General features: G+C 42.6%; 1 protein-coding gene and 1 long non-coding RNA gene across 7 annotated transcripts in view; one reads left to right on the top strand and one right to left on the bottom strand.

Annotated features, from left to right (window-relative positions):
• The first annotated feature begins 533 nt into the window (after positions 1-533).
• On the top strand, positions 534-1,395 carry LOC308397457. Its single transcript, XR_013971771.1, has 3 exons — positions 534-582; positions 998-1,124; positions 1,282-1,395. It is a non-coding gene; the product is annotated as an uncharacterized lncRNA (long non-coding RNA).
• A 7,729-nt stretch (positions 1,396-9,124) lies between these two features.
• cep128 (centrosomal protein 128) overlaps positions 9,125-21,194 on the bottom strand; it is a 51,490-nt gene continuing 39,420 nt past the window's right edge. For 2 of the 6 annotated variants that reach the window (XM_080883590.1, XM_080883593.1), the window contains 6 exons: positions 19,168-19,217; positions 17,699-17,722; positions 15,482-15,559; positions 13,799-13,912; positions 11,696-11,804; positions 9,128-11,004 (listed from right to left, as the gene is read on the bottom strand). In XM_080883590.1, the coding sequence (XP_080739716.1) occupies positions 10,931-11,004; positions 11,696-11,804; positions 13,799-13,912; positions 15,482-15,559; positions 17,699-17,722; positions 19,168-19,217 (449 nt within the window). In that variant the 3' untranslated portion in view covers positions 9,128-10,930. Of the gene's footprint in view, positions 11,005-11,695; positions 11,805-13,798; positions 13,913-15,481; positions 15,560-17,698; positions 17,723-18,186; positions 19,069-19,167; positions 19,218-21,194 lie in introns of those variants that run through there. The other 4 variants (XM_080883592.1, XM_080883591.1, XM_080883594.1 and 1 more) reach the window with 3 other exon arrangements.

Below are 21,194 nucleotides of genomic sequence, written 5' to 3'. Positions count from 1 at the left end.
TAAAAAAATCTTTATTAACCTTTGTATTCCAAAACTTTATCATGTTTACAAAGTAATAAAAGGTTATTTATTAAACTCCTCAGGTCATTGAAAGTCTCCTGCACCACTGGGCCATTCGGCTAAATCTGGGGAATAATATCTACATTATGAACCACTACACGAGCGGTGTGATCCTCTGTGGAGAGAGAACTAATCAGGAGACAAAGCTTGTCCAAGGTAAAAAAAAAATTAAATATATTCTAGAATTAATTTTTTAAAATTTAATTAATGTCTCGAAATGGAAAAAGTATCGTTGCAAATTTGTAATTAATTCCTAATATGTCAGGTGAACTTTGACAACTACAGAGCCGTTTTATCCTTTGTGAACATTGGAAATGTACATTGGAAGTTTCTGGTTAGTATGAGCAGCATTTCTGTGAAAACAGTTTGTTTCAATAACACATTATTCATAATTTATGTACTTTTTAAATTTATATATCTATCGCAGTACATAAATGCAGATGACAGCTGTCTGTATTTGGTCGATCCGTCAAGAAACTCTTTGGAGCAGGAAGAGTCTGACCGTGCAGCCAAAAGATTCCGGTAATTATGCGTTATTACATATATATAATAACATGAAGTATTAGAGAAGTGACAGGAGGACTTAGGAGGTCTTTTTCTAAAGGTGAACGTATGGTTGTAGATTAAAGTTTAATAAAATCTGTGGTTATCAGTTCTTTAAAGAATTTAAAAAAATAATTCAAAATTACTCACATATGTAATTTTAAATAATAAAAAAAACACTGACCGTGTTTAAGCAGTGATACATTTGAGACAGTTAACATTTGTAGATTTAAAAGAACATATTAATAAGTTTGATACTTCATCTAACATAATGTAGAGCACAGGGCTTTCTGACACACCATTAAAAACAGTGATATGTACTATATGTGTCTTTTTCTGTGTGACTTTTATCTTTCATTTGTATATAAATGTGATATATGTTATGTTCACAAAGTGAATACTTCAAAATGAGGAGGACATGCTACAACAAAACAGACTGGGTGAATGTGAGACTTCGAGGAGGAGTACTGACACATCCATTTCAACGGGATGGTTCTAGCTGCGGAGTAATGGTCATCATGGTATGGCACCACATTGATGCAATAATATTGTTCTGTAAAATTAGATAAGAAGATGGGGTGGGGGAAGTTAAAATAATCTTAAAAGGTTAAATTGTGTAAACAGGAAGTGTAACATTTGCAGATGTTTTCAATTAAAAAATTTTTGTTTTGATTTCAGATGGTCAAAGCAGTAATGGAAGCATTCCCAAATAAACCAGAAATGACATTTTTGACGACAAAAAACGAGATGGCCCAGGCACGAAGGACATTTGCACAGACAATACTTGAGGCCTCCGGTGTGTAATATCTTCTTCAAATGGACATATTTATTTGTGTTGTGAACACTAACATAAAAAAAAAAAAAACACCCAGCACGCCCCTGCGGGCGGTTTATCCTTCAAGCTCGGGTCCTCTACCAGAGGCCTGGGAGCTTGAGGGTCCTGCGCAGTATCTTAGCTGTTCCCAGGACTGCGCTCTTCTGGACAGAGATCTCCGATGTTGTTCCTGGGATCTGCTGGAGCCACTCGCCTAGCTTGGGAGTCACCGCACCTAGTGCTCCGATTACCACGGGGACCACCGTTACCTTCACCCTCCACATCCTCTCGAGCTCTTCTCTGAGCCCTTGGTATTTCTCCAGCTTCTCGTGTTCCTTCTTCCTGATATTGCTGTCATTCGGAACCGCTACATCGATCACTACGGCCGTCTTCTTCTGTTTGTCTACCACCACTATGTCCGGTTGGTTAGCCACCACCATTTTGTCCGTCTGTATCTGGAAGTCCCACAGGATCTTAGCTCGGTCATTCTCCACCACCCTTGGGGGCATCTCCCATTTTGACCTCGGGACTTCCAGGTTATACTCGGCACAGATGTTCCTGTACACTATGCCGGCCACTTGGTTATGGCGTTCCATGTATGCCTTGCCTGCTAGCATCTTGCACCCTGCTGTTATGTGCTGGATTGTCTCTGGGGCATCTTTACACAGCCTGCACCTGGGGTCTTGCCTGGTGTGATAGACCCCAGCCTCTATGGATCTTGTGCTCAGAGCTTGTTCTTGTGCTGCCATGATTAGTGCCTCTGTGCTGTCTTTCAGTCCAGCTTTGTCCAGCCACTGGTAGGATTTCTGGATATCAGCCACCTCCTCTATCTGCCGGTGGTACATACCGTGCAGGGGCCTGTCCTTCCATGATGGTTCCTCGTCTCCCTCCTCTTTCTTGGGTTTCTGCTGCCTGAGGTATTCACTGAGCACTCGGTCAGTTGGGGCCATCTTCCTAATGTATTCTTGGATGTTCGTTGTCTCATCCTGGACTGTGGTGCTGACACTCACCAGTCCCCGGCCCCCTTCCTTCCGCTTAGCGTACAGCCTCAGGGTGCTGGATTTGGGGTGAAACCCTCCATGCATGGTAAGGAGCTTTCTTGTCTTTATGTCAGTGGCTTCTATCTCCTCCTTTGGCCAGCCTATTACCCCAGCAGGGTACCTGATCACGGGCAGGGCGTACGTGTTGATGGCCCGGATCTTGTTCTTACCATTCAGCTGACTCCTCAGGACTTGCCTGACCCTCTGCAGGTACTTGGTGGTTGCAGCTTTTCTAGCGGCCTCTTCATGGTTCCCATTCGCCTGTGGGATCCCCAAGTACTTGTAACTGTCCTCTATGTCTGCAATGTTGCCTTCTGGTAGTTCAATCCCCTCAGTTCTGACTACCTTCCCTCTCTTTGTTACCATCCGACTACACTTCTCCAGTCCGAACGACATTCCAATGTCATTGCTGTATAGCCTGGTAGTGTGGATCAGTGAATCGATGTCTCGTTCACTCTTGGCATACAGCTTGATGTCATCCATGTACAGGAGGTGGCTGACAACTGCTCCGTTCTGTAGTCGGTATCCGTAGCCAGTCTTGTTAATGATCTCACTGAGGGGGTTCAGGCCTATGCAGAACAGCAGTGGGGACAGAGCATCTCCTTGGTAGATCCCGCACTTGATGGTGACTTGTGCTATGGGCTTGGAGTTGGCCTCTAGTGTTGTACGCCACATCCCCATTGAGTTCCTGATGAAGGCTCTTAGGGTCCCATTGATCTTGTACAATTCTAGGCATTCCAGTATCCAGCTGTGGGGCATTGAGTCATAGGCCTTCTTGTAATCAATCCAGGCAGTGCACAGGTTGGTCAGTCTGGTCTTGCAGTCTCGGCTGATTGTTCTGTCTACCAGTAGCTGGTGTTTTGCGCCTCTGGTATTCTTGCCAATTCCTTTCTGTGTCCCGCTCATGTATTGATCCATGTGCCTGTTCATCTTAGCCGATATGATGCCTGACAGGAGCTTCCATGTAGTACTGAGGCAGGTTATTGGTCGGTAGTTGGAGGGGACCGGTCCCTTCTTGGGGTCCTTGGGGATCAGGACCGTCCGGCCTTCAGTTAGCCATTCCGGGTGTCTCTCGTTAACTAGCAGCTGGTTCATTTGTGCTGCCAGACGCTCGTGGAGTGCAGTCAGCTTCTTCAGCCAGTAGGCGTGAACCATGTCGGGCCCTGGTGCTGTCCAACTCTTCATACTGGAGACCCTTTCTTGGATATCTGCCACTGTGATGGTTACTGGACCCTGTTCAGGGAGGTCGCTGTGGTCAGCCCTCAGATCCTCTAGCCACTGAGCATTGCCGTTATGGGTTGCATCCTTCTCCCATATGCTCTTCCAGTATTGCTCCGTCTCCAGCCTTGGTGGTGCTGTTCTCTTATTGTTCCCTTGCCACTGAGAGTACACCTTTGCTGGTTCTGTGGAGAACAGCTGGTTTATTCTCCTGCCTTCTATCTCTCTGGTGTACCTCCTCAAGCGGCTGGCCAAGGCTGTGAGTCTTTGCTTGGCAGTTTCCAAGGCCTCAGGTATGGACAGCTTGCTGTATTTCTTAGGCACCTTATTTGTCGCACCTTTCTGCAACTCCGTTAGTTGGCTAACCTCCCTCCGTGCTACTTTGATCTTGCCCTCTAGCCTCCTTCTCCATGGAGGGTACTGCCCCTTGTCGCTGTTCAACTTGTAGCCAAGCATCTCACTGATCACTGTTGCCGTATTGTAGATCAGCTTGTTAGTGTCGGTAATCGTGGTTGTAGGTATTGTCCGTAGTGCTGCATTAACATCATCTAGCAGACCTTCTGAGGGAACTTCACGTAATCTTGGTAACCGGCTACGGGGGATCCAGGTTTCAAGCTTGGCCATGATCCTATTTTTCAGGTCAGTTCCTCTCGCACTCAACTCTCCTATCGCACTTGGGGCTATGTACCCAATCTCGGGTGGGGGTGATGATATCTCCCCCCTGACCTGGCGTCCTGACTCCTCCTTGCCGTAGCATTTGTGTTGTACCTCGTCAATCTCTAGCTGTGAGAGCAGTCCCTTTTTTCGAATGTTGGAACACTGAGCTACTAGTTGTTTCGCCGTCATTGTGGATGTTGGGTATCGAAGAATCCATAGGTCCCTCATCCTATTCATGTAGCCCCTTCCGCCGGGGTTACTTGCATAGTAGCATTCCAACAACGCCCTGTTTTCGTCTCTTGCCCACCGATGCCTTCTTGTTCCAGTAGCCCACTTTTCGTCAGGGTGCCCTGGTTCCTCAACACCTGACGCGGACCTTGTTGATCCGGCATGCCTTCATATTTATCTGTCTCGCTCATGTCTGCGGTAGGCTTGCTTAGCATAGGGGGTCTAGCCTTAGGACCCTTACTGGATACAGACGCCCCAGGCAGGAATCGAACTTGCAATCCTCTGTTCCAAAGGCGTGTAGTCTAACCACTACGCTATCCAGCTGATATATATATATATATATATATAATGTTTTAGTATTTGACAGTGACAACAACTGTGCCATGTGTGCAACGGCGAAACCACCTAATCCAGGACCCTCCATCACTGACTGGGTATAGTATTTTTAAAAATAGTTTTATGTTATCTGCAACAAAGTATTTGACTCTGTGTCTTTAAGGATTGTAATTTATTAAAACATAGAATTATTTACTTAATGTGTTTATGAAAGTTCATATGCTTTTGTTTACAGATCCAATGTGATAACCGCTGGTTCCATTCTGAATGCCTGGACATGACAAATGAACAGCTCAGCAGTGCTCAGAAGACAGAGTGGAAGTGTGTGCTTTGTGTAACCTAATTCCACATGCAGTGAAAGCTACTTGAATAATCTGCTTATAGTTGTTATTGGTGTTTTGAGGAACACATGTGTAAAACACAATGTGTATAACATTCTTGCTTTGTGCTCGTACTTCAAGTATTTCCTTTTTGATTTTTTTGGGTTGATTTGTGTGATGACAGATAATGAATAACAATATATCTAAACTGTGTAGTAGTAATATGAGAAATCTGAGTAATGTAATTTTTCACCCTGACCGGTTGCAGCAGATGGCCCCGCCCCTCCCTGAGCCTGGTTCTGCCGGAGGTTTCTTCCTGTTAAAAGGGAGTTTTTCCTTCCCACTGTTGCTCATAGGGGCTCATATGATTGTTGGGTTTTTCTCTGTATGTATTATTGTAAGGTTTAACTTATTATGTAAAGTGCCTTAAGGTGGCTATTGTTGTGATTAAGCACTGAATAAATAATGTCTAAAACTAAAGTTGCTACTTGAGGTGGTGTGTGAATGACATTTTGAAAAATTTTAATTGTGTGTGGAAAGAAATTTCTTGTAGTTAAGCAAATACTTCAATGAACTCATTTTGTTCGGTAATGGATTAGGATTTAATTTTACAGTAATTTTGGCTGTGGATGACAGGGTGAAGAGTGGGGGTCACCCAGAGTCATAATCCAGTGAGATATCTGCGTCACCTCTTCTAGTTTTCCTGTAATCTGAGCTCAAAGATGAGGACATTAAAAGTACAGTAGAGTAAATTGGGTAAATTTCATTATTAATTTTCTCTGAATCATACAGTAATTTGGGCTGTGGATCACAGGGGGAGGAGTGGAGATAAACTAAAACTGGGAGTGGATTGTGAAGTAAAATAGTGTCAGGACAGAAAAGACTGCGTTTCTAAGCCAGTCGGCACCGATACCGTAATATGCGTAAGAGTAGTGCAACCACATTTTCGGTGCGGCTAGCTGGACTGTGACTTCGTAAGTGAGGGCTCACTTGACCGCAGTTCTCAGGGCCACCGTATTATTATCTGATATGACCCCAAACTTTACCTGAGCGCATTGGGATGCTGAACGTGACTGAAAACCAGCCTCTATGACTCGACCTCTGATTGCATTCAGTTTATAGTCGTTGTATTATTTCATTCACTCATTTATCCTATTTGATTGGTTCCCCCCCCCCCCCCCCCCCCCGTCTCATCTTTTTGGTCGTAATAGCAGCAGCCGCGCTGGAAGCGCGCAGTTACAGTCCAGCCGCGCCGTAATATGCGTAAGAGTAGTGCAACAACATTTTAGGTGCGGCTGGCGGTGCGGCTAGCTTGACTGTGACTTCGTAAGTGAGGGCTCACTTGACCGCAGTCCCTGAGAGGCCAAGCGGACTGCAACAAACACCAGCAGAAAAACGCGGCAAAAGCACTCAAAACACAACGGAAATAGGAAAAATCACAAGGGAAATAGGAAAAAACAAAAGGGATGTGTTTCTGGGGAGACAATAAGAATTTCGCTGGAAGACACTTAAAATAAGTGGAGGATCTATCGGTTTTGTGAGGAAAGATGAGAGGTGTGTTAGCCTAACTATTAGCCTAAAAATCCATCAGTATGATATGAATCATGATAAAACACGCCTACCAAGTTTTGGGTTCCTGCAACTGGTCCGTCGGGTTCAGTGTTGCCAACTTAGCGACTTTGTCGCTATATTTAGCGACTTTTCAGACCCCTTAGCGACTTTTTTTTTCTAAAAAGCGACTAGCGACAAATCTGGCGACTTTTTCTGTTGTTATTGGAGACTTATTTATGACGACTTTTTGACGTGAAAGAGCGTGTTGCTCTTACTCTCAACAAGCAGCGGTGCTGCCGTGGGCACCTCACCCGTGCTAAAGCGCTCACGGGCGGAGGACAGTCCTCCCCCCGCTGCAGGAGATGTTCACACCTATACGTCCAAACTGCAAATGAGTCGCGTATGAGCGAAGCCGCCGCTCCGCACTGACTGTAACGCAGTCAGTTCTTCTTTTACTCTTATGCTGTTTTGTGGTTTAAAACTACTTATAAACACACACACACAAAGTAACTCCACCAGAGCGCCTATTTCGGGTCACTTTTGCCGGTCGAAGCCCGGATAAAGGAGCAGGGTTGGAATTGTGACATTAAAAAACAATAATTGCTCAAATAAATTTAATTTGTAGTTCTAAATAAATTCTAAATGCATTTAGGATGTTTTTTGCTCTCTTTGTCTTTTCCACGATGTTATTTCTCTCTCCAACAGCGTAGGTTACAATTATATTAGCATGACCAATTATGCAAATTAGGTTATGACGTCATTTAGCGACTTTTAGGACAGCCAATAGCGATCTTCCTTACTGAGGAGTTCGCAAAACTGGTCGGGTTATTGTCTCCCCAGAAACACTTCCCCTGTGTTTTTTCCTATTTCTGTTGTGTTTTGTGTGTTTTTGCCGCGTTTTTATTATTGCTGGTGTTTTATTAGGTTGCAGTCCGTTTGGCCTCTCAGGGCCACCGTATAATAAGCTCAGGAGTTTCAGTGTTTTGGGAAAGTGGAGTTACCAAACAAAAATAAATTAATGAATAAATAAAATTTAGCATTTGATACCAGTGAACAAGAAATCAACTTGATGCCATTTTTCCAGCCACAAACTGTATATAAAAGATGGAAACAGCTTCCAGGACTGAAAGTTAAGCCTGTATTCTTGACTCCTGCAAAAAGGAGTAAATGGGGAAACAGTCCTGCAGGTCTCATGTCTGCACTTCACTGATGAGTTCATTGTTCTCAGCTTGACACTTCACAAACCAACGCTGACGTTGCAGTGGCTACACCACTCTGTTATACTGTGGTTGTAGCTAAAGGTTGCTTTTATTTCATTTTGACTTTTTGTTTTTAATTCGGTTTAATTTCAGTTAGTACAAGTATTACAATATAAACACAGTAAACTATAATAACCTTGTTTAGAACTCCTTTTTTCTTCTCAACCTGTGTCTTACTTTAAAGTTTCAGTATTTTGTCACAGGTCAGAGGCCGGGCACAGCCTGTTGCAGGGCTAACACAGAGAGGTGAACAACCATTTGTACTCTCATTCACACCAAGGGCCAGTTTGGAATCAACAGCTAACCTGACCCTACTAACTGCACACCTTTGGACTGGAAGAAGCCAGAGTTCCCAGACAGAGCTCAGACAGCCACACAGGGAACAAGCAAACTCCACAGAGAAAAGCCGTGGCGAGCTGGTAGATTCAAACTCATGACCTTCTTCCTGTGAGGCGTAACCACCACATCACCATGCTGCCTTATCCTAAATATACAGGCAGGGTAAAGGCTGTTTGTAAGTGGGTACATCAATAGACTACAGTGCTTTCCTTCTTAAGTTTGACGTCTTCTGTTAAGTCCTTCTTATCCACAGTCTTATTCATACTACACTGTATGATAAGATAAGATAAGATAAGATAAGATAAGATAGAACTTTATTAATCCCTCGGGTGGGTTCCTCTGGGAAATTCGACTTCCAAAAAGCACAGCAACGACCGAAGTTACAGCTACAGAATTGTTATATATATATATATATATATATATATATATATATATATATATATATATATATATATATATATATATATATATATACACACACACACACACACACACACACACACACACACACACATACATATAAATACAGAGACAAATATAAATAAAATATACAAAGGGGATAAATAGAATAAATAGGAATAAAAAATAAAAATACAAGTGAATTGCACATTTCAAGTATTGAGTCTATTGCACTGTTGACTATTTACAAAAAGTATTGCACAAGGTATTGTACAGTGAGGTGAAGAGGCACTACAGCTTAGTTGTTCCCCCCTCCTTTGTCCTCCTGTCTCCCCTCCCTCTCCCCTCCAGAGAGGAGTTAAACAGTCTGATGGTGTGTGGGACAAAGGAGTTTTTAAGTCTGTTAGTTCTTGTCTTGGGGAGAAGCAACCTGTCACTGAACAGACTCTTCTGATTGTTTATGGCCGTGTGCAGAGGATGCCCAGCATTGTTCATAATGTCCATCAGTTTCTTTAATGTCCTTTTCTCTGCCACTGTCACCAGAGTGTCCAGCTTCATGCCGACCACAGAGCTAGCCTTCCTGATCAGTTTCTCCAGCCTGGATGAGTCCTTCTTTGCTGTGCTGCTCCCCCAGCACACCACAGCATAGAAAAGTACTCCAGCAACCACCGACTGGTAAAACATCCTCAGGAGCTTCCTGCAGATGTTAAAAGACCTCAGCCTCCTGAGGAAGTACAGTCGGCTTTGGGCTTTTTTATACAGGTGCTCTGTGTTGCATGACCAGTCCAGTTTATTGTCCACCCACAGCCCGAGGTACTTGTACTTGTTGACCACCTCCACCTCCTCCCCCTCTATCTGAACCGGCAGTGGACCTTCTCTGGACCTCCCGAAGTCCACAACCAGTTCCTTAGTCTTTGAGGTGTTGAGTTGCAGGTGATTAATGTTAAATGTTTACTCTGATCATTTCAAACTTTTTTTGCATTTCTCATAAAGTTACAGCCATCACTGCAACAGAAAACAAACACACGTTAATAGCATGTTTTATTAAGGCTGAGAGGAATAAATGACATAATACAGGCAGATAATGGCAGAAGTGTGACAGGCCGATAAAACATGTCTGTTGTATTTGCAATTTTTTATTAAATCAGTAGTGATGAAAAAAAAAGTAACAGTATTTAATGTATTTACTTATATACGGAGGAATCTTTGACCTTTGCATCAGTTTGAGCTTCCCTGCTCTGCCAGAATCCAGTGACATCTGGTTTTATGCTGTACACAACCAACCCGTGCAAACACAGAATGTCCAAACAAAGATTATGTAAACATTTTTTAATATTCACGCACCGGGGACTGTATTTCTAGCTTAACAGCCGAGCAGTAAATTAAAAGGACGTTCCTCTCGTGTGTGGCTTTAGGTTGTCCCTCTGAAGGATTTCAGCTGAAAGCAAAAGATACCGCTGGGAGTAGCTGGAGTCTCTCAGCTGCTGCAAAGCAAACACTTCAGTCTGAAATGAAGGGGACATCAAGTGTGCATAGAAAACTAGACATTTAGCTCCATGCAGATTTATTCACAGTGCATACACTTCCTTCATATTTCATGACAAAATAACCATCTAACTGTGCTCATTTCCTTCTTTCTTACAAATATAAATACTGCAGTATACAAAACATAGAAAGAGTTTCTCATTCATCAAGAGTTGGATGGAAACGCACACACAAAAACATTTGTCACATTGCGCTAGTTTTAAAAAACTGCATATTGTTCAGAAGGCACCACGAGTTCATTTATGGAGTTTGTCTTTTAGCAGAAACACATGATGATAAGAGCAGAACAGACATTTAACCACATCTAGAACAAGACAAGAACGTGGAACAGTGAAACCGTTTTGCTTTGAAATACATTCATGATTATAAATAACAGTTAAACTCTTTACAGCGTGCAGATATTTAGCTCATGTTTTAAAGTGTTTCTTAAAGTTCTGCTTTAATAAAACGTCACAGTCTCGGTCCCGAGCACATTCGCCGACTGCCTGGCTGAGGTAGTCGTGGAGGATTAGCGTCGAGTGCAAGGCCTCTCACTACGTTTCGCTCCGGATGAGCACCAGCAGGTAGAGTCGGTGTGTGTGTGTGTTTGTAGAGATGGATAAAGGTTTGCTAAAGGTTGAACTAATCTGCGAGAGGTTTGGCCCCGTCGACTCTGGAGTCGTCCAGGTCTGAAGTGGTCAAGTGTTTGAGAGGCGCTGTGGCAGAGGAGAGAAGAAAGGATACACAGTTACAGTCCTGCTTCATTTACTAACCAATCACAGCGCGACATTTGTGAACAAGACATTTCTCACTAACAAGGCGCATAAAATATGATTTGCACTACCTGCTACAGCCGAGGAAGTCGCAACTATGTGTGGGAATTACTCTGTATATTAACACCAGTGTTAAACAGCCACGAACATGTTTTGGCCTCCATAAATCTCGGAGGTAAAATGGACACAAAGCCACAGAAAGTACGCTCCTCTCGCGCTGAGCCAAATATTTGTAAGCGGCTTAGGAAAGTGCTACAAGTGATTTTGGCTGGGAGCCACTGGCAGTGATACAGGCAGACTCATTTCCAGAGCACTGATGGAAAGTTTCAGCGCCGGCTGCCATGTTTACATACTAAATGAAAGCGAGACTGTGCCCTGAATGTAACATGGTGAAATTTGGGTTATTGGTGAGCGTTATACTGAAATGAATGCAGATCAGAAACACCGAAACATCCTTTTCACTACAGTCTGGATGCAGTTATTTAGAAAAATAAGAATACTTTGACAATAATTTTACTCCAAAATACCGCCGTACTGTATATTTTCAAATGATCAGCAATACAGAGATGCAGGAAATACACGACTCCCATCAAAGCATAGAACAGAAAGGCTGTCAGAGCTGCTCCGTACTCACACAGTGTGTCAGATCTCAGCGAGCTGCTAAGGAACGTGCTGGAGCCTTTGATAGTGGAAGAAAGAGCAGCCAGTTTGAGGCTCCTGGAAGTGGCATCCAACTTCTCGTGCTGGAAGAGGAGGACATGGTAACGAGAATGTAGGCTACACACCAGATTTACAAAAAACAACCAAACACACACAACAGCTCTTTGGGTGGAAGGAGAAAGAAACCTTCAAGAGATTTATAGTCGTAGTGAGCCTGAGGATGGCATCGGTGCATACACTCTGCTGTCAGGTTATGATACAGCTGGATAAAGATAATCTAATGCAGCCGTCCTGCTATAAATCCAGCCTCCGTGAAGGAGATAAACTCCAGTTTTTATTGAAACTGTCTTAGAAAGATGTCGAATCAGCTGTATGGTTGTTTTGGAGGCTACGGTCTGTGCTGCCGATGCATTTCTATTATCACTGAGCCTCAGACGGCAGTTTGCTGATCTGGAGTGTTCGTGATGTGAAGATGCAAAAAGCCGGTGAACTGAACGAACGGACAATCCATCAAGAAGCTGGTGAGACATTATGAGTGTGCTTAATTTAACAATAATGTAAAATTTCCTTTACGCCATGCAATGATCAACATGGACAGTGAAGTGTGCTGTGCAGGATTCTTAGATTATGCACGCCAGGCCATTTTATTATAGCTAAAATAAACCATCTGAATGAGTCTGGGCTCACGGAAGGGAACAAGGCAGACAAATGCACCACGCTAAAGGAAAGGGGCTGCTGTCTGGGTCCCCAAAATACCTGTATGCATATCAAAAATGCTCGACAAAATGATAAGCAATCTCAGTCTTTCCAGTAAGTATACGCCAAAAAGTCATAACATTAAAACCTGGCCACCTACTTGATCACTCCTGCAGACAACAGAGACCACCCCACCTGCACCGCCTCAAGGCACTGACGCACAGAGGGCTTCCCTCCATCATTTTGCAAAAAGAAAAACTGCTCAGAAACAGCTCGAGTAATACAAATCAGAGTCTTGGGCATACCAGCATCTACTGGAACAAACCTGATCCACAAAACATCCCAGCCCGAAAGATCCACTGCCAACGTCCCAGTGCCAGACACCACAAATGTCAGAGGCTGTTTAGGAGGCAGGAGGAAAGCAGGTGTTTTTAATATTGTGGCTGAATGCTGTGTACCTGTGCTGCCACACTTGCAAGTTTACAGGTCTCCAAAAACGCTGGTGTGCAGTTTGAAAAAATCCCTTAATATTCTGTGGTTCTTTTGCAAGGTCCACAAAGGTGCAGCGGCTGCTTAAAGTATGACACGGAGCGCTTGTTGTCTTTTATCCTCAGGATATGGATCACTAACTTTCCAGATGTCCTACGAGGCCAGAGCAGCGGCGGACCAAAGAGATAATCTGCGCAGAAAAGTCCGAGAGCCTCAGCTAAACGTGATGTGGAAGCTGTTTGTAAGCACTGCTGCCTCTGTTTAAGATGGAAGTCTTATAAAGACATTCATCCATCCTTTTTCCTTAAACAAACCCCGAGTGGGCAGCAGCTATTAAGCTAATGCAATCGCCACTTATCACTCAACGCAGGAGTCATTTGGCAAACCAATGGGGTAATCTGGCAGATTAAAGCCATTTAAAAAGTGACTGTATGGCTGTTTAGGGGAGGCTGTAAACTGCTGATGGCAATCAGCTGTCAACGACGATGTCTTGATGACTCCCTCGGCTGCTTTATAACAGAGAGGATGACAGTAGCAATTAACAGTGAGTGGCAAATTCAAGTTGGGGTTTTGTTTTTGTCTTTTGGGGGGGGGTACATTAGTGGCACCCCCAGAGCCTGTCCCGCTCTGTCCATCCATGCTATGTTACCACTGTGCGAATTTATTCATTTATTCAAACGAGCTGCAAATGAGGTACAGTGCACACACCGGCATCTGTGTGGGTGAGCCAGACTCATAACCGACTCTCAAAGTCAGGCTATCCTTATCCAAACAGCTGCTGTTTGAACAAAGCGCCGCAATTAGTGACTGAAATAGAAAAAGTGTAGGTTGTTGTTCTAAAGTATCGTCTCTTGCTAGGCATCAAGGTACTGCAACCGTGTGTCTAACATACTCTGTACTCTTGGATCCTGCGTTTGGACTCATCCAGCTGGTGCTGCAGGTCCCAGACGATCTCTTTGTATTTGGCGTGGCGCTCCTCTACCATCTCCCTCTGCTGCTGTGAGTCCTGAACACACAAGACAGAAGCTGTGTCATCAGATTGTGCGACTATTTCTAAACAGGCAGAAAAGAAAAGAATCTAAACAATCTTAAACAGTTTTTCTTTTTGGGTTAATTAGTCAGAGAACAACTGAATAAATAGTAGTGGTGTCAAAGTGCACAAGCTAATCTTTTGAATTCACGAGTGCTTCCTATAACAGTAAATTGGAGCCTGGCAGTCCATTACACTCACACACAAGTGTTGCAGGACTCAGCAAACTACACAATACCTGGATGTGACAGCACTACACATAGGTGGGCGTGATTGTGAAACAAGACAAATATTTCGTTATTTGAGGTTTAGTTAGAGCTCTGGACTTATCAAATAGATTTACACTGACTACTGATCAGCAATGAGAATAACAGAAAGAATTTAACATGTAGATTACCTCCCTATCAATAATAAAAGCCCAAATAAGCAAAATCAATAAACTAACCATTAATTATTTAGCTAAAATCTAGTATAACGCACATTGGCATTGGTGTGCATGGAGTCAACATGACATAACAGGCTGTGTGTCTGCCAGGTTAGACTGAGTCACTCACACAGATGCAGTTAAGCTGTTGTTATGCTGCTGAGTGAAGCAACCTGCTGAGGCTCAATTCTTCATTTACTTACTGAAGTCTTTTTCTGCTCTCTGCTCTCAGCACAGTCTGACCTGAAACCAACGGCTCCGTTGGGCTGACTCACAGTTTGGTGCTCGTTTTAGCTTCACATGGATGTGATCCTGCTCTTTGTACTGGTTTTAATTTATTTTTACACTATTAAAGTGTTTCTTAAAAATTTAGTTAGCTTCATTTGTTTGAGACATTGTTCTGGACATCACATCACCACTGCCCCAATTGGTTCCTTTGGCAGTCCTGGTCTTTGCTTGTTTTGTGCATTAGCAAACAGATTAGCAACAGCTAAGCTTATCTTCGACAGCTGAGCAAAGGAATAAAATACTTTGAGGCCTCTGACAATAAACTTAGCAGTGATGATTCTGCTGAGTCATGCTGCTTCATGATGCGGAGCTTTAACCATGGAAGATGCAATTAGTCACATCTGCCCGGTGCTGAGCCTCCTCCAGCTGTTTCAATGCTTCACTGTATGTGTCAGGAACTTGAAACTGACAAAGGACTAAGAGGACCTTCGCTGATAAACATCTGTCATTATATTGAAAATGATGATCAGGCCATTTAGGTTAGTGCTAGAGTTTGACAATAGGGAGATGCAGACAGAACTTTTTCATGTGATTTTGTGGCATTTTGACTGTCTTGCTGCAGCAGCTTAGTGAGGGAATCCTCCTTATGTTACGATGATTGAAAGTTTAACTGGCTCTTGTGTTTTGTCCATTACGTTTGCCTGCTAATCAGTTGTGCAGTGGTAAAGTTAGTAAAGCATTAATTCCATAGTTTTGCAATTAATAATCCATAATTATAGGATTTAATCCTCTTATATGTGACTCAGAGCTAATTGTGCAGTTACTCGGTTAATTTTTGCGCGTTCATTAACAGTCAAATAAAAGAAGTAATCTAGATTATATGTGATCCCCACCTCCAAATCTCTGAAGTTCTCCATAAGAAGCTGTTTTTCTGGAATAGACTCCAAGTGATCCAGGGCTACTCTTGTATTCTTAAAAAAAAGAAAACACACACACACACACACGAATATTTAACAAATGTAAATGGAAGATACTGAAAACTGTCAGAACTGAAAACAGCATCTGTGTTTTTAACATCATAATTACAAGTTATCCAAGTGATCCCGACGCAGATGTCAGTAAATCCAATAACACAACGAGGAACCCCAAAAATCATAAACACGTAGACACACATGCTACAAAACCAAAACAACACGTGGAGATTTAATGATTAATAATATTGGGGCCACTTCCCAATTCCATTAATTGCCTCTCCTTTTCCCTCGCCACGTTTTCCTCGTTCGTCAGCACTTCCCACTTACAGCCAACAAAAAAGATCAAAGAACAACAGCGAGGAAGGAAAAGTCGATGAAATAAGAGTGAAATGAGACGTCGCTCCGAGTCGAGGTTCATCTTAAACGATAATCACCGATGAAGGTTGCGCAGCTGGATGTTCGTGGGTTTAACTGCTCTGCAGAGTCGACTGACGCCTTTGTATTTGCACACATAATGGATGTACTGGCTAAACAACAAGGGTCCGTGGCTGATACTGTTAGCAGCACATTTATGTATTATTTATACCCTCCCACATGACAGTACTGAATGTGGAGTAGCAGACACTGCATACAAAATTAACCTGAATTCTGACTGTGCACACATCAGTCCAAAGTTGTTTTGTAAATGCATTTATGATCCAGATACCAGATCCATAATGGACTTCAAAATAAAAGTTTCAACACATTTCAAGGTGAAAGCACGAGCAAAAATATGATGTTTTTCTGTACTTGACCACATACGCCCCAAAAAGAGCCGACACGTGGCAGACAGCATCAAAAAAAGCCAATAATCTATCTACATCCTGAACAGTGTGTGACGCCTAAATCTCTGCACAACGTGTGGAGCTGAGCTGTGCCATATTGTGCCCATTCTACATGAAACGATGCTTTCTAACAATTTATTGGCAACAAAAACAAAAGCACAGTGGCATTAAAAATATATGAGAGTTCAGAGTATGAAGGTGAAGGTATGAAATCAAATGTCCCTCCATGGCACACAGCGTTTCCTCTGCCTTTGGTGCGTATGTAACCAGCTACAAACTTAAGACACCATCAGTTGAAAGGGAGACGTCCTTCCTGGGCACCGTACTCAAATATGGTGGAGGAACGTGATGGCATCCACAAACTGCAACCCCTCTGTGTTTTTAATAGATTCATTATAAGTTTCTGAGATGAAATCAGTTTGTTAGAAGATTAATTACACACAATTTTATGGATATTTATGAGTACAGTAACCTTCTTTTTCCTGTAAAAGAACCTCAAAAAGTTACTGACTGTACCTTTAAACAGACATGATGTCATACTGCTTGGTCAATTCAAAAGCTAATTGAGGACTTGTTACAACACACTCAGCACCATCTTTAATTAAGTACTACTCTAGCTGCACGCCCTTCTATTCATCTCTTCACTGTACCTTCAATAGCCTTTTGTTCACATTCAGATGGAGCATTTAAGCATCAAAAGAGCTGGCTGTTACAAGGCGTCACACTGATTGCTACGCTGAATGGCACGCTGACATACAAGTAAGATTTACTTGATGGTCCCCATTTCCCAGGCTGGTGACAGATGGGTCGATGTGTCCTGCCACTTTGTGATTGCAGTAAGCAAAAATGATGTTGGCGGTCCGGCTATTTCTTCCTTCTTTCTTGTAACAGCTAATTGAAGCCTGAAGTAGACAAGCATGCTGCATAATAGTGATGGATGGACAGCGTGGCTTGGGTGGCTTCGTTTATTTATTTTTTTAAAGAGAGTAATAAGCGATTGGGTCAATACACTCTTTCAGTGGTGCTAATTAATTTCTGGCTGACACGTAATAGCTTATTAGAGATGTTAGTGGTAGACGTTAACCGTTCGGATGGTGAGGTCGATGCTGCATTGTCAGTGCAGCCTGGTGATGATTAACAGAGCTCTGAGCCTTGACTAAAGAAATCATTTTCTGTGTTAGCCTCTATGGGCTGCTGGGCAAACACAGCCTTAGGTGAACCTGCCTACACGGCTGAGCCAAATACAGCTGAAAACCTGGGAAAAAATAATAATAAAAATAACAGAAAAATGATGTAAAACATCACATCTTACCAGCTCCAGATCCAAAACACGGTCCTAAAGAAAACACAAACACAGTAACATTACTGAACTGTAGCACTGGTCTTTAAATGCATATAAATGCAGACAGTGAGTCCGGGGAACGGCTCAAAATGGTGGCTGAGCAGAGAGAAACCACGTGTTTGTGTTAGCGTGTGTAGGAGGAACAGATTGACAAAAGAGAGAAATAGTGTGCTCCAACAAACGGGTAACAAGGGAATGAAATGCAGGGGCTAGGGAGAGTCTGTAGCACACAACAGACTTCTTATCACACACACCGACACACTCGCACAAAGACAAACCGCTCTCGCCGCTCATCCAGCTCCTGACTGATGTTCCCTCTCTAACGATGCATAAGTGATGCTATGCCTCTTATCTGCCACTCAAACGCACACCTGCTCTTCCCTCCAACCGACTGCTTCTCCCCCTGTGCCTGTAATGTGTTGATGGTTTCTAACAGGGGGACTTTTTTCCCGCCTCAGCCCACCCCCAACTTCTTTTTTTTAAACTCTACGTCCTTCACACCGTCTTTTCTTTTTACATCTCTGTCTCCTCATCCTTCATAATTAAAAGCTCGGTGGTGTCTAAAACAGTGCACAAGCTCTGGCAGGTGCCATTATGCAGCCACAGATGAGCCCGCAGACTCCGTGCACAGTCACACAGAGCTAGACGGTCTCTTCTCAGACGGTTCGCTGCCTGTGTGTGTGCATGTGTTTCTTGCTGTTTAATAGTGAATAAAGGACCAGTCCACTTGAGACTAGGTGGGTTGGTGTCCTGCCAAGTGTAGCTGCTGCAGTATTGAAAGACAGAAACAAGGCCTCGAGTGGCTTTTAAACTCCGAGCCATCTTGTCCGCAGTAATTAGCTTCTTGTCCAAGCTCGGCAGCAAGGAGTCTGTCAGGCCTACAGCTGTGAAGTAATGTTTGTAACACACCCTCAGAGAGCTCAGATGACCAAAACCCAGACATACAGCACTGTGCAAAAATCTTGAGTCTCCAATTAATTTCTTTATATTTAGCTTCCAAGGAGCCATACTTTATTTTAAAATTGTTTTTATCTATTTTTAATTAAGACTTCTTAAGCAATAGTTTGTAATGGCTTCATTTTCCAGCATGACAATGATCCCCAGACACACTGCCTATTCAGTAAAAGCATATCGTAATAGCAAAACACTGTGTTCCTGAAGACGACTTAAATAAATGATAAGCGAGTTCAGGCTGTGCTGAAGAATAAAGATGGTCACACCAAAATACTGACCGACTTTCAAGCATGTAGAATCGTACAAACTCAGTTTGTCTTATTGCTGCATTTCCATGTATGTTTGCATATGTTCCAATGGGTCTCTGCACCTATTCCACATTTTCCCTGTAAAGTTAAGAGAAATGATGGGTGGCTCAAGACTTCTGCACAGCACTTTGCCAACTTAAACACAAACTAACCATATTATATATATTTTACACTAACCTGAAGGCTTCTCATTTCGTCCTCTTTCTTGCGACTTCTCTCCAGCAGCTCTGGAATGACATCAGTGTGTAAGAAGAGATGGTGCAGTTGATGGAGCGAGTTGTCAGATGTCACAGTAATCAGAATCAGAATCAGAATCAGAATACTTTATTGATCCCTGGGGGAAATTATTTTTTGTTACAGTGCTCCATTTTAAACCAACATTAAGACAAGACAGACAATACGCTAACTAAGAATAGTACAATATATACATATATATACATACATACATACATAAGTCACTCATAAATAAATATTTGGAAAAGAAACATGTGTAGTTGTAGCAGCAAACAGTGTGTTAAGTGGATGCGTTGTACAGGGAGATGGCCACAGGCAGGAATGATTTCCTGTGTCGTTCAGTGGTGCTTTTCGGTAATCTCAGTCTCTCACTGAACGTGCTCCTGTGACTGACCAACATGTCATGGAGTGGGTGGGAGGTGTTATCCAACATTGTCTTTATCTTGGACAGCATCCGCCTCTCCGACACCACCTTGAGGGTCCATATGAGCTGTGTAAGGCCAGGCCAAATAATACTAGCTTCTATTGTGATGCCTGGTCCACCTGTGCAGGTGCTGGATGTTTTTAATATCTGAAACCAATACAGCTTCTTGATGAAACAACTATTACTAATTGCATCATTTTGCAGTTTAAGTGTAACAGGATGCTGTTGTCATTCACGAGCTGCTCACTTACTATATTTTGCCTTTTGACTGTTGTTTCAAACACAAGCCTGCTTGGGGTTTTAGTTAATAATAAAAAATATCATTTCTTTTTTAAATGGAGAAGTGATTTCCTGACATTTAACCTCCAAGAACACAAGAAAAGATGATTTGTTTTATACTGATTGCATTCTGGCCATGTGATGAACCCTAATCCAAACACAGCTCGGTGCTGTGCAGTGCTGATGGATTATTTTTACCCCGACAGGTAAATGAGGGACAAACTGCTTATGTCGCTCATCTTGATTCTGAAGACTGACAAAACAAAAGCTGTATTTTCTAAAAGGTATGTAGCATAAGTGTAAGTAGCATAGAACATCATAGCAACAGTGAAACATGGTGGTGGTAGTGTGATGCTCTGGGGCTGCTTTGCAGCTTCAGGACCTGGATGATTTGCTGTAATCGATGGAAACATGAATTCTGCTCACCACCAGAAAATCCAGGTAGTTTTAATGCCCTAAAGATTGATTGGATTATTCAGCAGGACAATAATCCACAAGTGGAGCACACTAGTCAAAGTCTGGACTTCATTCTGATGGGGATGCCGTTCATTCTGGGAAACCCTCCAATGTGGCTGAATTCAAACTATTCTGCTAAGGAGAGCGGACTAAATTCCTCCACAGTGATCTCAAAGACTCATTGCCACTTATCGCGAGTTAACCAGTTATTAGGTTTATGGGGCGATTACATTTTCACACAGATCCAGCTTGGTCTGAATAGCTTCCCCTGACACTAGAACTGCCATTATACCCTAACTCATAAGAAGCACCAGGAGGGCTAATTTTGACTCCATCCTACCACAGCACTAATGGCAAATAAATCATTTCTTGAAGAAGTTCAGTTACTAATTTCCTTCTAATTATTGAAATTTAAGATTGAAATTAAATTTAAGATTCAACAAAACGAGTATTAAAATAACATTTTGAGGGTTTTCATTAGTTTTATAAATGATTTTGATAATTTCATTACAGATTGTAAAGTTAAACAGGGCAAAACAATTAACTAATAAGTGATAATAAGTATACAGAATAACTAGCAAATAATTGAAGTATTACAGAGAAAGAACATTATGAAGAGTTAAGTTTATTCTGGATGTAGCGCAGCTACACGTTTTGTAGCTGAGCTACAATAAACACTGTGACAACGACTGAACAGCTGATTGCCTCCTTTTTAAATCTGACCTCACAGTTACCCACAAAAATGTAAGAAACATATTTTTTATTAATTACCGTAATTGTCGGGCTATAAGCCGCTACTTTTTGCACAAGC

This window comes from Rhamphochromis sp. 'chilingali', assembly GCF_963969265.1.
Source record: "Rhamphochromis sp. 'chilingali' genome assembly, chromosome: 5".
Taxonomy (NCBI): domain Eukaryota; kingdom Metazoa; phylum Chordata; class Actinopteri; order Cichliformes; family Cichlidae; genus Rhamphochromis; species Rhamphochromis sp. 'chilingali'.
This window is presented reverse-complemented; position numbering and strand designations above follow the sequence as displayed.